Genomic DNA, 22,917 nt, shown 5'->3' with positions numbered 1-22,917 from the left:
ACACAAACTTAACTGATAGAAGCAGCAGCAGTCCAGAAGCTTCTGTGGTCAGCAAAGTAAAGTCTTTTTTTTCTTTTAATGGAGTCCGGCCTTGAGGAGAACATTGGTAAGTTTCACAAGTTTTGTGAAAGTTTCTAAACAGATGTTTTGATGCAGTTTTGCTGTTGTTAAAAGTGGACCACTATGACTTCAATTTATCAAGAATTGTATCCATTTTTGGATTCTTTGTTTACAATAGAGGCATGCAAGAACAACAAAGTTTTTCTCACAAATTCAATGTTACATGGAGTAAGCAAAAAAATATACAAATGGCTATTCGGAGAAGAAGTACTTCTTTTATTTTTCATACCTCCTAGCCAAGTATCAAATTGAGCATGTTTGTTTAGTTTCATTAAGCAAACTCCAAAACAAAACTTTGCCTTGTTCATCTTTTGTCACATTAATAATAAGGTAGGCATTATAGAGGAAGTGTTTCCCAATTTCCTCTCTGGGATCAATAAAATTCATTATACTGCTGTAATTTGTCCCAAGCTATTACCAACCCAAATGTTATGATTAATTTATTCTGTAGTTGCAAATTCTCCAATCTACTATTCTGTATCCTCTGACAAAAATTACCTCGAGGTAACACTGAAAGAAAAACAATATTTTCAGCTGCGCTTTTTTTTTTTTTTTTTTTTTAACAAGCATTTCTTGTGAGAAAGAAAAGCTCTGTTGTTATGACCTCCACCTTCTCACCTCTGTCTCCAAGAATCGCCGCAAGGCCCTCTTCTTCTTTATGCTTTTGCGTCGGACAGAAACAGCCACGCTGAGCGCCAGGATGACGATGATAAATAGGCCGCCGATAATGCCAGCTGCTATTAGTGGTGTCCTGTAGAGACAGAGGAAGGGAAGCAGCATTAACATTGCTGAAACATTAAGAAACTAAAAGGCACTTTGAAAGAAAGTGCATATTCAGCCAGTGCTGATGAATTCAACCTGCTGTTATATCCCTAAAAATCTTACTACTTTAGATTTCACCCTCTTGTTTTAGACTATTTCCTAGAAACTCTAATCAAGTCGTTCCCCAACAGTCATCCCAGAAGCCTGAACATGACTGTTCAGAGAGTATATACAACTTTCCACAAAACTCCTTTCTGCTCTCTTCATTTTGCACCCCTCCCTATCATTCCTCTCATTTTGTACAAGAGCACACAGCTTTTTCCAGGTGAGATGCTTCCATTTTCACAGGTCAGAAGAAAAAGCCTTTGAGGGTATGTGCTCTTATTACTTGATTTGGTAGAAAAGCTATACAGCTTATGTTACACTGGACTGGATTCCCTTATATTTCTTCCAGTCATTTCAAACTTGGAAATAACACTGACACCTAATGCTTGCTATATTCAAGTTTAAAGCTTTTTTTTTTTTGGGGGGGGGGGGGGGGGGGGGGGGGGGGGGGGGTTGTTTGCTAATAAACAACAACATACAGTAAGGCAAGAAACTAGACAGAAAGAAAAGAAGCCCGTTAGTATTATTACTACATTTGCCCACACTTCCACAATGTAAAGGGACAGTTCACTCCAAATCAGAAACTCATATTTTTCTCTTACCTGGAGCGCTGTTGATCAGTATAGATTGTTTTGGTGTGAGTTGTCGAGTGTTGGTGGTATCAGGCATAGAGATGTTTGCCTTACCTCTAATGTAATGGAACTAGATGACACTCAGCTTATGGAGCTCAAAGCACCAAAAAATAAATAAATAAAAAACCTCCAGCAGCAATGTCTCTTTCCAGAAATCATGACCTTGTTACTCAAGACAAATTATTTCCTTTATTGGGAGTAAACTGTCTTCTTAAATGAACTGGGGGAAACAATATGAGGCCTACTGTGTAATACATTTGATTCAGAAAAACCTTGATTTTAAACAGCGTTGCAATTGACTTTGCTTTGATGTAATTTACATGTGCTTCTCCGCATAATTTACCATCTACTATCACCTCACATAAATAGAAAATTAAAAGTGCCAATCCTTCACAAATTGCATGCGAATCTTCTGGAGGGAAACCTGCTTAAGTCAAACCCAAAGGTTGGAAGTTAAAAGCTCTTTCTCTTCACTTATGATGCCACTAATGCTTTTGCATTTACATACCTCTTTGCACTTATGTCGACTGTTACGCCACCACTCAGTCATGTCCTTCTCTGACTCTCTTTTCCCTTTATCCTTCATCTCTTTGCCTCCCATTTGTATTCCACTGTCACCTTCTTGCCAGAATCTTCACTGTCCCCTTATTTTTTTTCAAAAACACAGCCACATAGCATAAAATAACCCCGCTCCTACTTGACACTTGGAGTCCAAAACTCTATTAGTTGTAAAGGCCATTAGCAGCTAATGGAAGACTCATGTACCACGGAGCTATGGTGGAGCAAGGTGCCGCAGCTTTTGCCATATCGATTGTGACAAACCCAAAGAAGGGGGAGCTTGAAATTTACAAAGAGGCTGTGGGTCTCGACATAATGAGATATACAGCCATGTGGTGAATAGTAATGCAGCAGTTTGGAATGGATTAAATCGAGAGGGGGAGGAGAGACAAGGAGAAACAACAACACTGGAAAGAACCACAGAGGGGGGGAATTAAAAGACATGAAGGGATAAGAGGAGAGAAAAAACAGGGCAAAGGGAAAAGAAAGAGGCAGAGTGAGACAGCACAAGGTAAAAGACAAGGGAAAGGACTTCTCCAATTAGGAGGAAAGGGTTTACAGCAGAACAAGCGGCACGAGGTCACCAGATGAGTCGGGGGAATAATGCCACTGTAAGAGCAAAAGAACAACTCTGGGAATAGAGACTCAGCAGAAGGCTGCCAGAGGGAAATAAAAAAGTCTTGTTTCTGTTTCATCTCTTTAAAAGGAGCTGAAGACCCCTTTTTATGGGTTTGCGGGTTTGGTTAAACTCTAATGAGTTTGTCACTCTTCTGACTTTGCTCCAACTGTAAAGATCACTTGCTTTTATAGGTATTGTTAATAGAGTTGTTGTTGTATCTTCCGGCTATTTAGGTTGCATGGCTGTTCACAAAATACTTGTTTAATTTCACTTGGTTTTTGCTGTTTTCTGCTTGTTTATATAAGCATAATAGTAGTCTCAGCAGGTAGCAGTAGAGGTAAAAGAGCAATGTTGTAACCTGAGCTGCTTATTACTGTTTTTGCAGCAACTCCAGGTTATGTCACAGTACTAAAAGGGTAACTTTGTTGTTTTTTTTTTAACCTGGAATCTGCTATTCCATGATTTTGTGTCTAAGTGACTGATGGGAACAACAGTTTTTGAAATATTAAGCAATAGGGCAGCAGCCGCTTAACAGGCTGCAATGAAACCGCTCGGGACATTTGTGTACCGTCAGTTTATGTCCACTAAAAGTGCTTATTTTTACCTCTGAGCCTGTCAGAGCCTGCCAATAATCTATCTTAAGGATTCCTACAGAGATAGATTGTTAAAGAATGAAATCTTTTTTGTTCAACTTGGAAAAAGCTCAAAAATTGCTATAGCCAAACCCACCAGACACCATTTAAATAAACAGTTATTTTGTCTCCATAAAACACACTTATTTTGAAGTCAACAGAAACAAAATAAAACAAAACACAATGATGCAAAGATATGCTGGCTCTGTGAACACTAAAATTACTGTTTATTCAAATGAAATCTGGTGTGTTTGGCAATGGCGATGGCTATTATTTATCTCTGTATAGCTCCTTATAATAATGTTGTCATACTAATAATCTGAGTCTGTCAGTGGAAAAAAAAGTTCATAAAGTGAATGTAAATTGATGGTATTTTCAAATAGTTTTTTTTTTTCAAATCGAGTCTGGTGGAAATTGTGATTTTTGGCTAAACAAAAAAGGAACATACATTTTTTTCCCTGTAGGGATCAATTTCACATTGTCAGACACTTCAAATAAAAATCCGAGCCTGTTGATGGCAAACCAAGCACTGCTGGTGGTTGTAAAATGATGACGGCCAAATGCCCAAGTGGCTATACTGCAGCCTGTTTCACGGCTCACGTCTGCGGTGCTCTTACTCAGTGCTGCACAAATTTAAAAAAGTATTGCTCCTGTTAGACACAAAAACATGGAAAAATAGGGACCAGGTAGAAAAATACCAAAGTTGCCATTTAAAATTTAAATCAGCTGCAACTCTTCAATCACTAAATACGCAACATAAAAAAATAAATGAAAACTTATCATTTTTACCTTTAGTCATAATTAAAATGACGCTTTGTTGACACATTTTAAATGATAACAATGGCACAAATTAGCCCACGAGATTCAGACAACAACAAAACGTTTCTATTCCATCCATCAATTATAAAATAAAACACTGACTCCACTCTTGTTAATGACTATCATGAGAAACTTTAACGAGCTGTGCCAGGATCTGAAGGTGGTATCCCAAATCCCACATTACAAATGTATCCTGAGATCCCTTACCTGTCCATCATCCCAACACAATCTTGGAGTCTTGGACCGACGCACCTGCAGGGCAGAAAAACCAAGAGATATCATCCATTAAATCAGGGACAGGTTATGAGAGCCTCGTGTTGTCTTTCTTCCACGTCAATCAGCTGTCACTGGGCAGGGACCTGTGGAAAATTGAATCCACGAGCACGGCTGACCACTCGTCAATATGACAGGAAGAAGCATCTGGGTGGGGAAGCACTGTTCTTGTTTGTTTCACGTGATATTGAAATGGATTTTATTGTTGGAGTGAGAAAATATTTTCATCTGGGAGCATTTTCTGAACAAATTACTGGAGTAAACCTTGGGGGAAATTAACCAAAACAGAAAATTTCCCTTTCAGTATCTATTAAAAATTAATGTCCTCTATAGAATTTAAGAGAATATCTAGAAACAAGGCACAAACAGGCTATTTGTTTTTCCATTGAATATTTGTCACTTATTCCATTCATCCCAAATCTAAAATACAGAAATAAGATGGAGAAATATTGGCCTTGATGTCAATGATTATATGTAGAGGCTGTATCAGATTAGTGTAGGAGGCATGTACATTATTCTAATCTGAGGTATATGAAAGCAATTAAGAGAAATAAGCATTGTAATTTTTACAACCACGGATTACTCAGTACTGAAATTTTAACACCTCAAAATACATTTTCTTTTTTAATTTTGAAAACCATGTATCTGAATTTTATTTATTTGTGCTTCTAAAAGTTAAACTGGGATATTAATTTTTTTCTAAAGTTCACAACTTCAGATCTAAAATTTAAAAATTCAGAATTAAAAAAAACAAAACAAAATTTAAAAAAAAACAACCAACTGGATTTCAGGAACCTGATTCTAATTCTGAAACTTCAATTTTTTTTTTCACAATTCTTAAAGTTTTATTTTTGGATCTGACTTTGTGAACATTGAAAAAATGAATTAATTCAGTTTTAAAAAATCAAAAAAGGTGAATTCAGAAAAAAAATACATTGCACTTAAGTTTCATTATTAAGTATTCAGTGGGTGTAAACATTTAATTTGCTTGCATAAACAGATCCCCATCACAGCTGCCTTACTCTAACATCTAAGTCAAGTTTCTACACAGACATTCCATAAATACAACAGCTAGAGAAATAATAAGATTTTATACATTATAGCTGTATTATTTTGTACTATGATCATCCATCCTCGTACAGTCAGCTGCATGGGGAATATTTCTTTTTAAATTTCCATTAAACCCCTGAAGCTGATATAATCAATGAAGCTGCATAGCAACTCTCATTTTTGTTTATTTTGTCCATTTGTGTTCCAATCAGGGACTCCCCCCCTCTGATTCTGATTCAGCATCTTTACCTTCTCTCAGATTTCTTTTTTCTTACTATCTCAACAATCAAAGCCGATGTAACATAGTGCTGATAACATGCTGATCAGTGACAAGTGGAGTTTTTAGCATTAGGTAAGCAGGAAATGATTAGAGCAGACTGTTGGCTGCTCATTAATTCTATCTCCTTGAGTGGAGGACTTTGAACAGCAGGATAGACACAGGAGAACGTTTTTTGAATGCTTCTATATGTGTGTGTGCTTGTGTGTGTATGTGTGCAAGCTGCACACTACACAAGACACAACAAATTACATAGCAAATTAGGAGAGCAGGCTAACTTTGGAATTAAATCGGTGACAACTGTGGCTCCTCCAAAGTCACTTCGTTGTCAATTAAATGGTGCACCAAATAGCTAATTAGCGAGCAATCAGTGTCTGCAGCCAATGTTGTGTTTGCGTGGAGGCGTATTTGAGTGTGTGAGTGTGTGTCTGTGTGTGTGTGTGTGTGTGTGTGTATGCATGAGCCACATAGTTTCCTTCCTCGAGAACAAAGAACTGGTCTGACAATAAACATCATGAGGCAGCTACAGTACATATTCTTCTCTTATTTAGACGGTGTTGCTTTTTAAATATAGTTGCATATTTGTATTTTATCAGTTTTATCTTTATGTCAGTAAGATAGAACACAGGTTTTCAGTCTGACAACGATGGCAGAGTTTTGGAACAACAGTTCTCATAATGCTTTTGAGGATCTAAAAAGTAAATATAATGCATGCCTTGTGCTACGAAAACCCTAAAAAGTATGCCAAATTAGGTAATAGCGCCCCCGTTTAAAATTTACACATGCATATGTAGACAGCTATAACTGTATTAGTTTGATACTGAAGAAAATGTAAAAGAAAAAACCCTGCCAATTCTAAGAAAAGTTCTGAAGTAGTGTCTTTTTTAATGATTTTTAAGCAGATATACCGACAATTATTTTTGATGGATGTCAAAACAAAGTCAAAAGTGTGTGTGGGTGCTATGTACATATGTATACGTAAATAAATGTGGATTTGTATCTGATGTCTTTGATGTAGTGACGCTGTGTATGATGTATTTATGTACCAAAGTATTTGTGGCCCTGTCTGTTCTTATTGAGTTTGAGTCACTACAAGTGTAGATAACCTAAAACACCCTCTAAGGTGCTAATTTTTCACAACCCTGATAACTTTGCTTCTGTGGGCAGGTTTCCTCTAACCCTCAAATTGTGCAAAATGAAATTTTGAATAGAAAATATGCTTAATGGAAACACAGCAATTTCGATAAAACTCTCATTTATCGCAAAAAAGTTTAGCGCTTGTTTAAGGTGGTATTTTAGGCAATTCAAAAAAGCTATATTTTGCAAAACTGCAATGGAAGCACGTTTTTTGTTGCTTTGATAGGTCACATGACATTCTAAAAATTCTGGTGCAGTATGTGTGGATAGAGGAAGACAGAGATAAACCTGATAAAGGCCAAAGTAAATTTGATGCAGAATACTGGCAACAGATTACGTCAATATTTTGTTTAAAAATGTTAGAACGTGAACTTAACACAACATGCTTCTAATGTCTTTAGACACTAAAAACATTGCTGATTTTCATTACAACCAAAATTTAACATCTATCTGCCGTCTTTTGGACATCAGATTGCTATCCTGTGCCAAAAAACTACCAGTTTGTTTACATGTTTGCACTGCTTGGTTTAGTTACGACTTTACACTCAAACTTGCTGCACAACTTTATTTGGTCCTCCTCAGCGTCAGCGGTTTAAAGGCACCAGAGACAACCCTTTTGGATCAGGACCAGTCAAACCAGCAGATGGTAGATTTTGAGAGTAGGATTATTGTTGCTGAGGAGTGGAAGAAAATCTTTCAAATGTCTCGAGCATCGAAGGGGAATCAAGGGCGATAAGATCTCATGAAGGTGTTCTAAAAAAGGTAAGCTTTACCCTTTACTACCTTTGCCACGAGGGGAAACGGTGGTAGACTGCGGCGAGCATTTCGATTCGTTTTTGCATTCTAGTGTAAAAACCTGAAAAACATCCCTGAGTGAGGTCCTGTATAAATATGGCAACAAATTTCCTTTGAAAAGGACAATAAAGAATCAATCAAGTAACAATGAATTTAAAGTTCTGTGTTTCCAGTCCGTGTGTATATGAGTCTCAGATCCAACTGAGTTGTGACTCTGAGAAATCGCAGTGCTTGGCAAATTGCAGCAATCAGGTTAAAGTCTCTTAATTGCCTCCCTGAGCTGCTGTGTGTGACAGTTTTGCTGCAGCTCCGACTGCTGACCATGTTGATGAGCGCGCTGAACTACAGGAACATACTTCCTTTTGTCTTTAGGTATGCACCTATCCCTTTCAACATCCCCCACCCCCTTACACTGAAAACCTTTGAGGCAATGTAATGAGGGCTTTTAGCATGATGCTAACTTTTTACCAGCTGTAACGGTGCTGCTCTGTTCCTGACCTTTGACCTTTGACCTTTGACCAATGTCTCACTTTGGTTCATGTCCTCAAATACCCAGACTCCTGTTTTGATGATAATCCAGAGCAGCCTGTGACTGGAGGGCAGGATAATTGACAAAGCATGATGGAGGTGTTGTCATGCCAACGACAGATTAGCGTTCACAGAGTCAGGAGCGGTCGTGTGTGTGTCTGTGTGAGTGAAAGCTGTCACGGAAGAATTATAACATCACATCTATCCTCTCCTCTGATTTCCACCTTTTCTTCTCTTTATCACCTGCTCCTTTTCCATTTTTTCTCTTCTTTACCCCCCAAAAAACTCCTTCTCTATTCCCTTTTAAAGCTGCACTGATATTATCAACACTTACAGGCTAGCTGTAATAAAATAAAATGACCTCCTGCTATGTGAGAGGCAGTACAATAAGTTGCTTTCCGCCTCAGATCATATCTCCAGCCCTGTTGCTAGGTTTCGGAGCTCTAACTTTGTTTGCAGAGAATACCGACAAGCTCCACCTCAACACCTCACCCACCACCTCCTCTGTTCACCGACCACATCCCCCCGCTGCTTCCTTGATGGTGCACTCCCAGGTTTAGTGAAAAAGTAAAAGGCCAAAGCTCAAAGTCAGAGCCGCACCGACTTCAAAAGACAGGCTTGAGAGGATGAAGACATAAACCCACCACGTTGGTTCGTAAAGAAGCTACAATTTCTTTGTGTCCACGGCCTCCGTGCTTTTGAAGGCTCGTCCGGCTTTGGCCTCTGCATTTAAGTGTGTTTGTTTAGGGAGAGACCGCCGGATCATGGCTAAGCCGCGAGTTTATTTGCAAGTTTGTTTTGCAGTCTCTAAAGCCTTCTGCTCTGCACTTTTGCAGTCAAAAAAACTAGAGGTCATATTAGGTGACTTTTTACATTGTTTGGAAAAATGCAGGTATTTACTTGTTGCAATGAAGAGATTGATTCCACTCTCATGTGTGTCCATTACAGAAATATTTACTGATGTAAAAAAAGGCCTTCACATAAAACTAGGCCGTCTCTGCAGTAGAAAGACGCGAATACTTTTCAAATTGGTGCTACATGACCAGAGAAAAGTTGTGCTTTCATTCAAGAGGTGGGAAACCTACAACCACCAGAATACTACGCTCCTGCTGGTGGTTGAGGTAATATAGACTGGTCTCTGTGAAACAATGGCTGTTGCCTGGATCACATATCAGTGAAATGGTAAGCTTAAACATGTTTCTATAAACATTTAGGGCAAGAAATATGCAACTCAATGGCAGAATCTTGGCTTGTATTTGATGAACGCTGCTTAGCTTTTCTGATGGACCTTTTTTCAGCCTTCCTTTTTTGCTGTGCAGGAAGCAATGTGTCGCCCTCTGGCTGTTTACTAACTCTCGCAAATTACAGCAAAATGGGGCATTTTAGGCAAGAAATGGGCAGTGAGGTAACCTTGATTTATATTTGATCAGCAATAACTAGTTTTACGTAAATATGATTTTGGTCAGAGTCTGAGAGAGACAGAGCGAGAGAGAGAGAGAGAGGGATACTCTTTGAGGCAGTGGCTGGCGGCAGGCCATTGCCATTGTTTGAGCAAAAGCCTGAGAACCTGCAGGAGGTGAGGATGAGGGATATTTAGGATATTTAGGCACTGGGTAGAAGGAGGAAAGTCTACCAAAGTTCATCTACACATACTACTAACATTGTTTTGATACAAAGCTGGTTGAAAGTCGAGTAAGTAGTAACAGCTAGCCTGGCTCTGTCCAAAGGTAAAAAATATCTGTTTCAGCTTTAGAGGTGCAGGCAGATGGACTTGGCTGTTGGCTGCAGCCTCACTTAGCACACAGGCCCTGTTTACACCTGGCATTGATATGCATCTTGGGTGATTCAATTCAAGGGGACAGCTGTTACTTCACACCTGACATTAGAATTCATTGCAACATGTGTCTCAAGTGACTACTTGTGATCGGATCTCACTTGCCCTCTCTATACGCATCCAAACACGTACATCATTTCCATTTGCAAAGACCAAATGTGCTGTTCTCTTTAACTGGTGGGAAGCAGCAATGCACATCGTGTGTCTTTTCTGTCACAAAGTAAAAGAAACGACTGGGTCTATACCTCGGCGTGTCCCAGATAAACCAAATCTCTCAAGATGTTTGTTGCACTCGTAATATAAAGTATCCCTATTAACCCTTCAAATATTTAGCACAGTACTGTTGTCTTTGCCCTTTAAAATGATGCTTTTGGTGTGTAAATGAGTACATACTTCCGCTTTTGCAGAGGATGTCAGTTGAGCAGGTGGCCACGAACTCTACAGCATATGGCAAAAACAGTTAAAAGAATAAGATGTGTGACCTTTTCCTCTAGGTCTTGACAAGAGAACCAATTGTCAAATTCAAATTGTTCATTTTCTGTTGACAGACCAACTGATAAATTGCTTTGTTTCAGCACTAAACTCCAGAGTATCATCTTATTTCTCTCCTAAAAACTGTTATTATTAAATTTTCAAACTGGGCATAAAAGCATAATAAGTCAATCTCTTTATTTTGCCACAACAAAAAGAAAACTCCTGTCCTGTATCTACAAAAACTGCAAACACTGTTTCTTGGGAATGCGGATTGTGGAGTTGACAAAGTTTAACAACTGATTGAGCATTGATTTGTCACTTCTGAATCTTACTACCATCTACTTGATTTCAGTACTTTGAAACCTGGCTTGATTTCTGTCAATTTGAGAAACTTGGGAAGAAGGCAATGAGCAAAGAAAAAAGAAATGACCCAAATCTTAGCAAAAACTAATTTTTTTTTCCCCCTAGCTTTTCTTTTTACATCTTTCTCTTGACAGTTTTTCCTATCTCTTTTTCAAAGAATTTTCTATTTTGTATTAATTTCTTGAAATTTCTTGAACATTCTTTCTCACTAAGTTGCTCATTGCCCATGTTTCTGAAAGAAATTTTACCAACTTGTTCAGGGTTCAAAGGTTTAAATACCTGTGAAAGGCATCGAAGAGCAGCACAAAGAAAGTGATGTTTCTCCAGATTTCAAAGGGTTCAAAGCCAAATGCCCTATCTCGCATTGTCACTGAAGTGAAAAATATTTTTTTGTATTTCCCCATGACTCAAGTCAACTCCAAAATGCAATGAGTTTTTACATGGCCATGTTAATCAAATATCCTGAACAGTAAACATAACCTTCTTGGCAGAGTTAACGAAGCAAATTTTGATCTTTTGGATCTCCAGTGCATATACAGTATTATGCTGCAGAGATGAGAATTATTTTCTAATAATTTTATGCCCATCTGGAGCTCCTGGGATCAACTTATGTCCCAGCAAATGTTTTGATTTCTGACTTCCTATGTTAGATGCTTTTTATTCGAGCCAAAAACATGTATTTTTCTATAGAACCTCTTCTACATACTGCTATACTTGCAACCTTCCCTTTCTGTCTTCCTTATCTCACATTTTCACGGCGTACCCCACCTCCTCGGCTTCATATCTCCCCTCCAGCTAGTGTCTCTCTGCACCCACCCCTTCACTCATAGTTCATCTGCACTACACCCCACATGGCCTTCAGGGTCAATGCATTCTGCCCCTGACCGGACAGCCACCAGGAGCCAGCTACAGGTCGGGGAATCTAGCGGTCGCAAGATTAAGTCATCTTCTCTCCGTCTCTCTTTTTCTCTCTCTTCTTGGGAGAGAGCTGCCCAACTTCCAAAGCAGTCTTCACCATGCTTTTAACAGCATAAAAGCGCCTAACCCAGAGGACGCCCAAGGAAGTACGAAGGCGAGCAAACACTTGAAAGAATAATTTGTATACCCAGACACACATCTTTATGTATCATCTCCTCTCTTACCCCTGGGTGCAGTTGGCATGGCAGGGATGACACTCGTTGTTGGCCTTGGCGTACTTGAAGATGAAACTGTTGGCCCCCTGCAACCCATCAGGGCACTTCTCCACACAGTTGGGTCCATCTTTGAAGTGGAGGCATTTCACACACTGGTCTGGGCCCTGAGAGGAGAGCAGAACAAGGAGATGGCAGATGAGAGGGATGGGTTAGAAGGGAGGCCATGGACAAGGGATGAATAAAGAAAAAGAGGGTGCAGGAAAGAGATTTGTAAGATGTAAGAGAAAAGAAAAGCAAAGAGATGAGGAAAATTCGTAGAAGAAAAAAGAGGGTGCAGGAAAGGAATTCATAAGATTAAAAGATGTAGCAGAAAAGAATGGGCAAGAGGTGAAGGAAATAAGAAGAAAGAAAGCAAAGGCGCAGGAAAGGAATTTGTAACGTGGAAAAAATGTACAGAATGAGCAAAGGAAATTAGCAGAAAGAAAAAGAGGGAGCAGCAAAAGGATTTGTAAAATGTTGTATGATGGAAAGATGTAGAAGAAAATGTAGAAGAAAATGTAATGGGCAAAGAGGTGAAGGAAATGAGCAGAAAGAAATAAAGTTAGGGAAAGAATAGAGACAGAAAAATGTATGAGGGTAGAGAACAGAACTGAACAGAATCAAATTCAAACCTGGCGAATCATGTCAATTTGCTCACTTCCTACTATGGCTAATGTCACTGGCAGGGCCCACATGAATTCCATTCAGTGATTTATAATGTGTTGAGCAAAATTGCCAAGAGTGTATTCTGCTGCACCTCTTGTTTAAATTGGCAAAATGCATAAGAAATCATGTCATGTCATAGTGTGGCGCATTGAATGTGATGGAGGAGATGACAAGTGGTAACTGAGCTCAGCTGCAGCCAGATCATGAATAAGGAATGGCCAGCAGTGTGTGTGTGTCTATGTGTGTGTATGTGTGTGTACATGTGTGTATGACAGAAAGGAGAGTGTGTTTGGTGTTTATGTGCTTGTAGTGATGATGGTGTTGACTTAAGTGCAATACAAGTGTGTGAACTTAAAAAGATTGGTGTGTGTATGCAAGAGTTGTTTTCAAGAGGCGCTGTTGTATTCCGGGCGCTGGGAGTTTCAGTGCTGCGCTCTGTTGCTAATGACGACCACAGTGACCTGACGGACAGCTCTTCACAGTTTGACACATCGAGACACACGCCATCAATAAACATTATTCTCACTTTGCATGTTTGTGTGTATGCATGTGTGTGCACCAGTGCAGACGCATACAGATGTCGGAATGCATTCGAGTATGTCCGTGTGCACCGTATGCATGTGTATTTGTGTGTGAGAGCGCCTGTGGATGATTGACTCCGGTGTTATTTACTACTCAACTGTGACCAGCATCTCAAAGTCAGTCGCCTCTGTGCATCCTTGAGGAGTCTCTCTTTCTCTTCATCTCTTATTCTCCCTCTCCCTCTCTGTTTCTCTCTCCAGGGACAGTCATGAAAGGTTACTCACACAACTACTAAATTCCACAAAATAAGTCATGCAGCAATACAACTTTCTATAGTGTAACACTACAAATGTAAAATTATGTATCATGGTATAGCAGACGTTCCTTTCAGCTCAAGACCCCTGAAGGATAAAGGTCAGATGTGTTAGTCTACCACACAGTGCTTTCTTACATTACTTCCCTCATAAGTTTTCAATTTAAAAACAAAGGCTAAATCAAGTCTTACCTTTTAGAAAACATTCCTCAAACTGTAGAAAATATACATTTGTTGGGAACTATTTTCAACTGCGGTTTATTATCCAGTCGGTGCAGTAGTCAGTTTTTGTGGCAACAGTACTATGTCACTACTAGACCAGTATAGGATTTAGGGGATATACTGGCAGAAACAAATGCAATAATCATAATTGTGTTTTTATTAGTATTTGATCATCTTTAACCATGATTTCCATTAGTCTCTGAAGTCCTAAAAAAATAGACATACATAGACAAAGAGGACTTGGATTCCTATGTTTTGTGCAAGAGTTAAGGTACTTTTGATATATTTTTTTAACTTAACGAGCAATGAGACAAATTTCGGTATCGTTAGTGTTCTGGTATCAAATTGTAGTCAGTTTGTAGTCCAGACAGCATTGACCAGTCCCATGTAAGCAGGAGGTTAATAGTCTTTTTGGGGAGGTAGAATGCATTGGCTGAAATGCAATCTTGGAACCAACCTGCTGTGGTCTGACGACAACTTAGTCTTATATTAGCTTTTCTTTTAATGTTTTTTCCATTCAAATACAGATATCTGTTTATACAGATTAGCCAAAATGACAGCCACATGAAACAGGAAGTTTTTGCCAAGATATCAGCTGGATATATTGGATCAGCCCGAAATATTGGTCCCCACAGCCTTTATCGTCTTCAGACATTTTCCGATGGGTTTTGGAGATTGGTGGGAACCCTGCCTAAAACTAAAAACTGCTGTGTTTTTGTTAACTTGCAATGAGCCCTTTCAACATCAATCCAGAACAGACAAACCAAACACTGGCTCTAGAGAGGGTCATTGTCGTTGTCATGTTAGAGTGGCAGCTTGACTTTGGTGCTGCAAATGCAACTGAAGGCCACCATTGGTTCTCTTTCAGGCTTTGTAAGGAAGGGGTATACATTTGGTTGCAATCTGTGATCTCACTGCCAGATGCCACTGAATCCTACATGCTGGTCCTTTAACTCAAAATAAACTACAGTGCCCGAGTTTATCGTAATAGGGCTCATTCATGTATTTTTTTTCTTTTAGACGCAAGTTTTTTGTGCATTTATGTGCATTTCTACAGATATTTAAAGGGAAATTTTAACATATTGGAGAGCTGTGGTTTGATCACATCTGAGACTTTAAAAGTGACTTTACGTGAAGGTCAGAAACTAATCTCATTTCGCTGTTTTGAGTGTATGTGTGTGTGTGTGCTTGCCAAAAGCATGCCTCCTAAAGTAGCCACGGTAGTTTATCATTCCTCCCATTAACCTACCATTCACCTTTGCAAACACAGCACTTATATCTTCGGAAATCCTGTGTGCAAAACAGATGGACTCCCACAAAATAAGTTGGAAATCCACTTTAGCACAACGCAAGATATGAGGCTATCTTGAACAGAAAAATGAGAGCAGTGCTTTTAATCTAAAAGTGAATAGTCTACCTCACGAAAGTATCTTTGAAGGGAGAAAGAAGTTTGAGGGCATCTGAAGTGGATTCTTACCTGGCCGAGGCATGTCATGGTGTTCCCATCCATCTTCTCACACTGGCTATCACACTCCAGGCACACTGATCCATTGGCAAATTCACGCATTTCCCTGAAATAGATAGTGAAATTGAGATGGAGGTGCATGTATTATAGATTTGAGGGTGTACGAGTATTGAAATATTGATTAAGAGCCTGTTGAAGGTGGATTTTGGAGTATGCTGTGCGCGTATAAGCTGTACATAGAAGGCTTTTGATTTTCAAACCAACATGTGATTCGGCATCAAGAAAGCAAGGTTAAAGCCTTATTTACTCGTGCCCATCCCCTCGATTCCTACTTGTACTGACTGCTGGAGTGCCCTCTGGTAGAGGCGCACGCAGGGCAGCTCGCTGCCTAAGACTATTTGATCAAGTTAAAGGCTTAGTATGGTCAATATGCTAACAGAGAAGGCCCATGAATAATGAACAGCTTTTTAAATCATGGGCAAACATGAGGGGATGTGTGGAGGAAGGAGGGAGTGAGGAGAGCTGGTGGGAGGGAATGAGAAAAGGGAAGGATGGCATGAGAGGCCAGGGAGAGGGCACGGACAGAAGTCGGCTTTGGATAGGTTGAAGGGGAGGTGCAGAAGGAGGGAGAAGAAAAATGTAAGGGCAGGCAAGCACAGAAGAAGAAAAAGCCAAGAAAAATGTTCATCCTCTAATCAAATCTGAGAATCATTGCAATTTGTGCTGCTAGCCGGAGCTCGACCATATTCTTTATATAGTCAGTTAGAGCAATGCGTGTTGTTCATGATGGTTTTGTTTTTCCACTTAGACTTCTCAAGAAAAACAGGCAAACAATCGAGCTCAATATTGGGTTTATATACTGCAATCACACCAACGGGAGCTGCACAGTGCCTCAGGCTATACTGCTGAATCCTTATATGTGTATGTGTGTTTTTTCTGTGTGTGTACCAAATCTATAAATTTCTCTCTTTGTTTGTGTTGAAATCAGCGCATTATCTCCGTTTTTTGAAGTGGGCCGTCTCTGGCGAGCAGAGCATGGCTGCTGTCAATAACAACCGCTGCCGATCAAAAACACTTTTCACATCAGAGGGATCGATGAGCTGATGCAGAGAACAGACGTCCTCAGAGGAGGATTCACCCAGTTACAAACAAGCCGCCTTTCTCACAGAGGCGAGATAATGAGAGGGACTCTGTGCGCGTTTTGTTTGTATTTGCATGGGATGCTACTAGGGTGGAATAAAGATTCAACAGATTCCTCCTTCTTGTGAGATGTTTTTTTTGTGATCTTGAACTCTAAAATTCGGATCTCCTGCGGGTATGTGTGTTTTATGCATTTTCATGTGGTGAATATTATATGCTTTTTAGATTTGGTGGTTCTAAAAGCTGCAAAACAGACATTCAGACACTCCCGAGTTTCCGCGTTCACATTACAGGGCAATGAAAGAGGAGATAAAATACTAAATTTCCCTTTTTCCAAGCCTTAATGTCGACGCGTTTTCAATGGTCCTAATGGTTCGGCATGTTCACAGAAGTTCGTCTCAACCATCCAAACATACAGTATCACAGAGTGTCCTTTTATTAATAATGCTTTCGCTGGACTCAAAGGAAACTCCCCTTGCTCTCTTTACATTTCTCCCTCGTCTTTCTTTCCCTTGTTCCAAAATAAATTAGATTTCTCTCCTGGAAGCTCTGTCCGGGGGAATCCTTTAGAAAAGGGTCCAGGCAGAGGAGAGATATCTCTTTTGTTGGTTGAGAAAGAAAAAAAATACATGGAGGAGAATGGGTGAGAGACAAAGACCTCTGCAGCGGTGCTCTCCAGGGTCATTTCCATTCCGTCAAAGCCGTTCCTCCTGATTGGCCCCCTTCACGGCTGGAAGTGTGTGCCAAGGCCCCATCGGGGGATGGCCTGATGGGGGATTAGCCCTGTTTTAGCAAGAATTTAAGCAGGACTGTGGCTACTATTCAGACCTCCAAACCTCCAGCAAACCAAAGCATGGCCAACCCACCAGAGCAACTTTTTTAATTAAACACTTTCAACGCCTTCCTAATCCGCTTCCTTCCTCTTCCTCCAACCCCAGTGGACGCCATCTCAGACGTTTTCTTCTCCCCTCTCGCACTCCTTTGCTCCTCCTTTGTTTTATTCAACAGACGTAGAAACTAAAGGGAATTAAAGCCTTTCCTCATTAAGAATGGAGACATATAACGAGGGGCGAGCTGGAGAATCTTAAGGTTTAAAATCACCAACCTGGAAACATATCTAATGAGCCATCACCAAATTATGTAGAGATATACAGACAAAAAACAACTGACTCAGAACAAAGGATGATATTACGCTAATCCGTGCTATATACAGTAGAAACCCAAATACAGTAACTAAATCCAAACATTCCTTAAACTAAGATATCTCTAAAACAGGAAACTGTATGCAAACTAACAATCTATGCAGATGATACCATGCTGTTACCAAACACAACCGTTAACACTTACAAGCATAGTTATTAGCTTGCTCGTTCTCATTGTATAACTGAAAACAATATAATATACTCCTATGCATGCATTTTACAACACCTGACGAGACAAAACTTCTCTGATGCAATCGTCAGAGGCAATTACTTAGTGTGATGTCGAAAATAAATAGTTGGTAAACTTTTCTTTATTTTTGCCTCACAAGAAAAAAAGTCCAAATGTTGAGAATGAAGTTGACATTTTAAGATGTAAGTTGAACTTTTGAGAATATGTCAGACAACAACCATTAGAGCATATGGCTACCTCTATGAAACACCTGATGTAAATGAACTGGTCAAATTGTATTTTGGAAACAGTTTAAGTAACAAGGAAATCATTTCTCTTTTTGTGCATAAATACAGCGTGGCAGTAAATTGCAACACTTGAAGAGACTGTAATGGGAGACTGTGTCTGTTCAGAAGAGATCAGACTACTAGAAGATGTGGCCACATTTTTGCAAACTAAAATAGCTGGTAATGGACATATGCAACAGTAGTGTTAGTTACACCTGTGTGCAATAAAGCGAGTATATAAGACACAAATTTGATGGACGAGAGGAGTTAACTTTATTCTTAACATTTCAACTTTATCGTTGTAGTATTTCAACCCTTTTCTCAACATCTTAACTTCATTTAACATTTTGACTTTGTTTTAAAAATACAAAAAAGAAATAAAGAAAGAAAAATCTCCCTTATCTTTTTTTTCTTTCTGTCTTATGTCTGACACTAATACTGCAAGTCTAATTTTATTCTTGATTTTAATCTTGACATTTCAATTTTATTTTCAACATTTCAGCCATTTTTGCCCGGCCCTAATAATCCTCCACAGTAATTGACCAGACTAGATTTAAACACTTTAAATGGCAGTGTTATTCAGTTCCAAACTAAAAATATCATGGCATCTAGATTGAAGATGGAGAAACTTAAAAAGTTCATGTCTGGTCTGTGTTGAAGCATGGCCCGTTTTTTTTTTTTTTTTTTTTCTTTACCAACTTGTAAAATAAAAAACTGCTGTAAATGTCTCCCGCTGTCTGTACTATATTAGGGTGATGTTATATTTAGACATGCAGCAGCCACCACTCATAAATCCTGAGATAAAGTTTACTATTTTATCAGTGGAGACAGTTATTGCACCAAACACTGTACCCTGTGTAACAGAGCAGGCCTGTCGTCTCTGTGTGAGACATAATGAGCACTAGGACTGTATATTTCATTCACAACAACGCTCTTATTCATAAATTGCCATAAGTATTAGTCTGCAAGTCATGATACCACTAAATCTACTAGAATTTAGTCTTTCCATTGTGCTCAAGTCATCTAGTGATCCTTGCTTGCATCTTTATGTTGATGATAAAAGGGAATAGTGGCAGGATATCAGTTTTGTTCTATGGTTAAAAGGGCTTGTTAAACCCAAATTGGACAAAACACCAGCAGATTTCATGCCTTGTCTTGGAATAAATTTAATAATCTTCTAAAGACTGAAACTTTGCTCTTTAGGGACATTTTGAGGATCTAATTTAAAGCCTTTCTGACTCACTTTCTTTTTGTTTTTCTGTCCTGTTGTTGTCTCATTCACATTGTAAACAGAGTCTGTTTTCCAATATACTCTGTCAAGATCGAAATTAAGGGTTTAGTTATGCCAGGCACACACTATAAAAGAATCAAACTGATTTTGGGCCTGACTCCCCACTCCCAACGATGGTAATTTTTTTCCCCTGATTTGCTTCGAGGTCCATCATGGCTGCATTGATTTCATATCGCAAATATTAACATATTTGACAAATGCTACAATAAGTAAGTCAGATCCACCCCTCGCTCCTCCACTGCTTCAACCTCTTGTCCAAATACTTCTGGCTCCAAAAAAACAAGATGGCGACGGGTGAAAAGCTGAACTCGAGGCTTCAAAACGGCAGTCCAGAAACCAGTGGTTGATGTAACAGTAGCCGTTATTTATATAGTCTGTGGCATAGCTGCTAGTTTCAGGTCTTCTTTAATATAGCACAACATTCATTTTGTGAATAATGGTCTCATTTAGAGTGAAACAGATGATAAAGCAGAGTATTTTTAGGGCATTGCTACTTTGTGACTAACATATTACTCTCACAGTAACTTGTCTCCTCCCTCTCATCCACATATGGCAACTTTTGGCTCCAAAAAAACCAAGATGGTGGCCAAAATGCCAAATTTAAGGCTTAAACATGGTAGTCCACAAATCAATGGGTAACATCACAGTGGCACCCCTTCTGTTTGCAGTCGATGCTTCAAGGGTATTTTTTTTTGCAGTATAACACAAGTTTTGTGCTGACTTCAGTGAGACAGAAAGCATAAAGCATTCAGGGTTTCCATCTCAATAAATCTTCCCTGTATCTGCTAAAGGTACATTGTGCTTGGCAAGTGGTGACTTGTTACACCAGGCATCCCTTCAGGTTATAGACATTTTAATTCCATAGTTCAGGCCGGCGACACAAAGCAAAAAGTGGGTCTGTCGAACATTACTCTACAGTGCATCACAGTGACTGACTGTATTTACAGTATAGGAAACAAGTGTGCTTCAGCAGCTCCCTGCCACACGCCTCATCCTCACCAGTCTTCTTCAAAGCCTCCGCTGTGAGCTGTTTTTCCAGGCAACTTCAAAGCCTCCCTCCCACTAACGGTGCCGGGAAAAAGGACCGGCAACAAGTCAACATGACCGAGGGTTGCTCGCTCTCACGCACCCTCTCTCTCAAACACATACGTGCACTCTCTCCTCTCCCCCCAGGGAGAACACAGGCTTGACATCACCGCTTGCAAGAAAGTCATATTTATCTTGTGGCAGATGCTGCTGGTACGGTCTTATTTTAGATGGATGCTTTCAAGTGGAGTGATTCACAACATCTCCACGTTCATTCAACAGAGGCACAAAAGACTGGAAACTGCATCTACAAAGAAGTGTTTCTCCCCAGGTGAGTTGGCAGTGATCTTTTTGATGCGCCTCTTGGCGGCATAAAGCAATGACCTGAATGCAATTATTCACACTGCAAACAGAACATCAGTGGATTGTGAGGACACTCTAAGGGCCTTTGTCGCAAATGTCAGTCATTTCACAGCTCAGAGCAATAAACACTCTTGTCTGTCAGCCCAAATGGGCAATTTGTAATAAAATATAATCCTTTAACAATATACTCAAATTGATTTTGGACTCCAGATGTAACGCGCAGCCAAATGTTCCTTTAACTGTTCGCGTTAACTGTTCACAGAGAGAAATTCCTTATTGGTTCATCTCATTACATTCATGCCAATCTGCAATTAGACTCTCCTCCTCCAGAGCCCTTGAGAATGCTTTGACTTAATTCTAGCGCATCAAAGCTGTTTAAATTGATTTTATTTCCTCTGCTTGTCATGTATGGCTGTTTGCAAGGGAATTAATGCAGTCTCTGCAAAGCATAATGACCTGACATTCTGGAAAATGCTCATTTTTGGGTCAGGTTTCAACATTTGTGTCAGATCAGTTCAAAGATACTACTGGAAAAAAAAATGCCCAGAATCAATCAAAATGATATTTTCAAACCCTCTTAACTGTGCAATAGAAATGGTCCATCAGTGCCAATACTGGTATTTCTGCTTATTGTGATCTTAGTTCTTGGTTCTTTAGTTCTTTAGCTCTTAGTTCTTAGATCTTTAAATGCCTCATATCCCGAAAATCTGAACAACCTAAGGTGAAAGGTTATGTAAGTCAAAAAAATTAAATAATTGATAAAAGTATTGAAATTGTTCATTCATTCATTCATTCATTCAGGATTTCTAAATGTAGAAACATGATTTTTTTTCTTTTCTTCACACTCCAACAGTTATTTGAACTATCTACATTATTTAGACTTTGGGATAGTCTCATTTTTAAGAGAAGACATTGTGCCATCAATTACAAAATATACAAAAATCAGACATTTTCTCATCAACTTTTTTTGCCAAGGCTGTATAATATATATTGAAGGGGTCACATCCCCCTTAATATGCATATATGCCTGACATGTATTGATAAAAAATATAAAAACTGCTTCGCTGCAGCAGATAACGACACAGTGCTGTCTGGAAAAAATAATTAGCACATGTATTCATAAATAACTGTAACAAATCGCCATTACCACTAGTGGTTCTAGTATTAAAGGGTACTTGTTTATTGCATATTTGTATAGTATACTGTGTAGCTGTATCTAGTCATGATGAATATATAATATAAGGAAATTAGTTTTTAATTTTTTCCTGATTTCCAGATTTGGTCCTCCTCAATGTTGACTTCATGGTTACGACCTTGATTTTTACACGGTTTTGCACCACACATAATGCTCCACACACACACATGATGGCACTGAAGACAGAAGCCTTAGCTTTCTGCTGCAAAAAGAATGGATGCTCCAGCTATGATGCTTATCATTTAGATCCATTTGAACATGATCATGCAAACAGTGCATGGCCATCTGTGGGACGTCGGTTTTAAAGAGTTAAAAACAGTGTTTGTGAATGTACTACTCACCCGTCAAAGAGATTGCAGGACTCCACGCAGGTGCGGCCACGCCTGAAATACCGGCAGTAGAGACACTGGTCGGGCCCTGGGCCCCAGCATCCGTCGTCCGAACACATCCGATCACACACCATTCGTTGCTGAGCTGTGGAGAAAAAGGACAAAACTTGATTTAAAAAAAAAATAATGCAGACTGTACGTGCACATAGACACACACTAGCGTAGCCTGCAGATACACACCCACACAATTTCATCTAGAGACAGGAAGTGTGTATTTGTGCTAACTTGTTACAATGTGTGTGTGTGTGTGTGTTTGAGTTGCAACAGCTGTCTATTAAAGGTCCAGTTTGTAGGATTTATGGGGCATATATTGACAGAAATGAAAAAAAAAATAATAAGTATGTTTTCTTTAGTGTACAGTCACCTGAAAATAAGAATCATTGTTTTTGTTAGCATAGAATGAGTCGTTGATATCTACACATGGAACAAAAAATAAGCAGGTGCTAGGCTAGTGGGCCGTCTGCAACAAGGTAAAAACATCTGAGAAACACTGATTTGTTTCGTGTGAAGTGAAACA

At 39.3% G+C, this 22,917-nt stretch overlaps 1 protein-coding gene across 1 annotated transcript in view; it reads right to left on the bottom strand.

The window, feature by feature from the left end:
* LOC121963010 (receptor tyrosine-protein kinase erbB-4-like) overlaps positions 1-22,917 on the bottom strand; it is a 306,066-nt gene that overhangs the window by 55,467 nt on the left and 227,682 nt on the right. Inside the window, exons 13-17 of the mRNA XM_042513368.1 lie at positions 22,353-22,485; positions 15,351-15,444; positions 12,121-12,275; positions 4,455-4,499; positions 739-871 (exon numbers count right to left, since the gene is read on the bottom strand). Of these exons, the coding sequence (XP_042369302.1) occupies positions 739-871; positions 4,455-4,499; positions 12,121-12,275; positions 15,351-15,444; positions 22,353-22,485 (560 nt within the window). The remainder of the gene's footprint in view (positions 1-738; positions 872-4,454; positions 4,500-12,120; positions 12,276-15,350; positions 15,445-22,352; positions 22,486-22,917) is intronic.

Source organism: Plectropomus leopardus, chromosome 24 (genome assembly GCF_008729295.1).
Source record: "Plectropomus leopardus isolate mb chromosome 24, YSFRI_Pleo_2.0, whole genome shotgun sequence".
Lineage (NCBI taxonomy): Eukaryota > Metazoa > Chordata > Actinopteri > Perciformes > Serranidae > Plectropomus > Plectropomus leopardus.
This window is presented reverse-complemented; position numbering and strand designations above follow the sequence as displayed.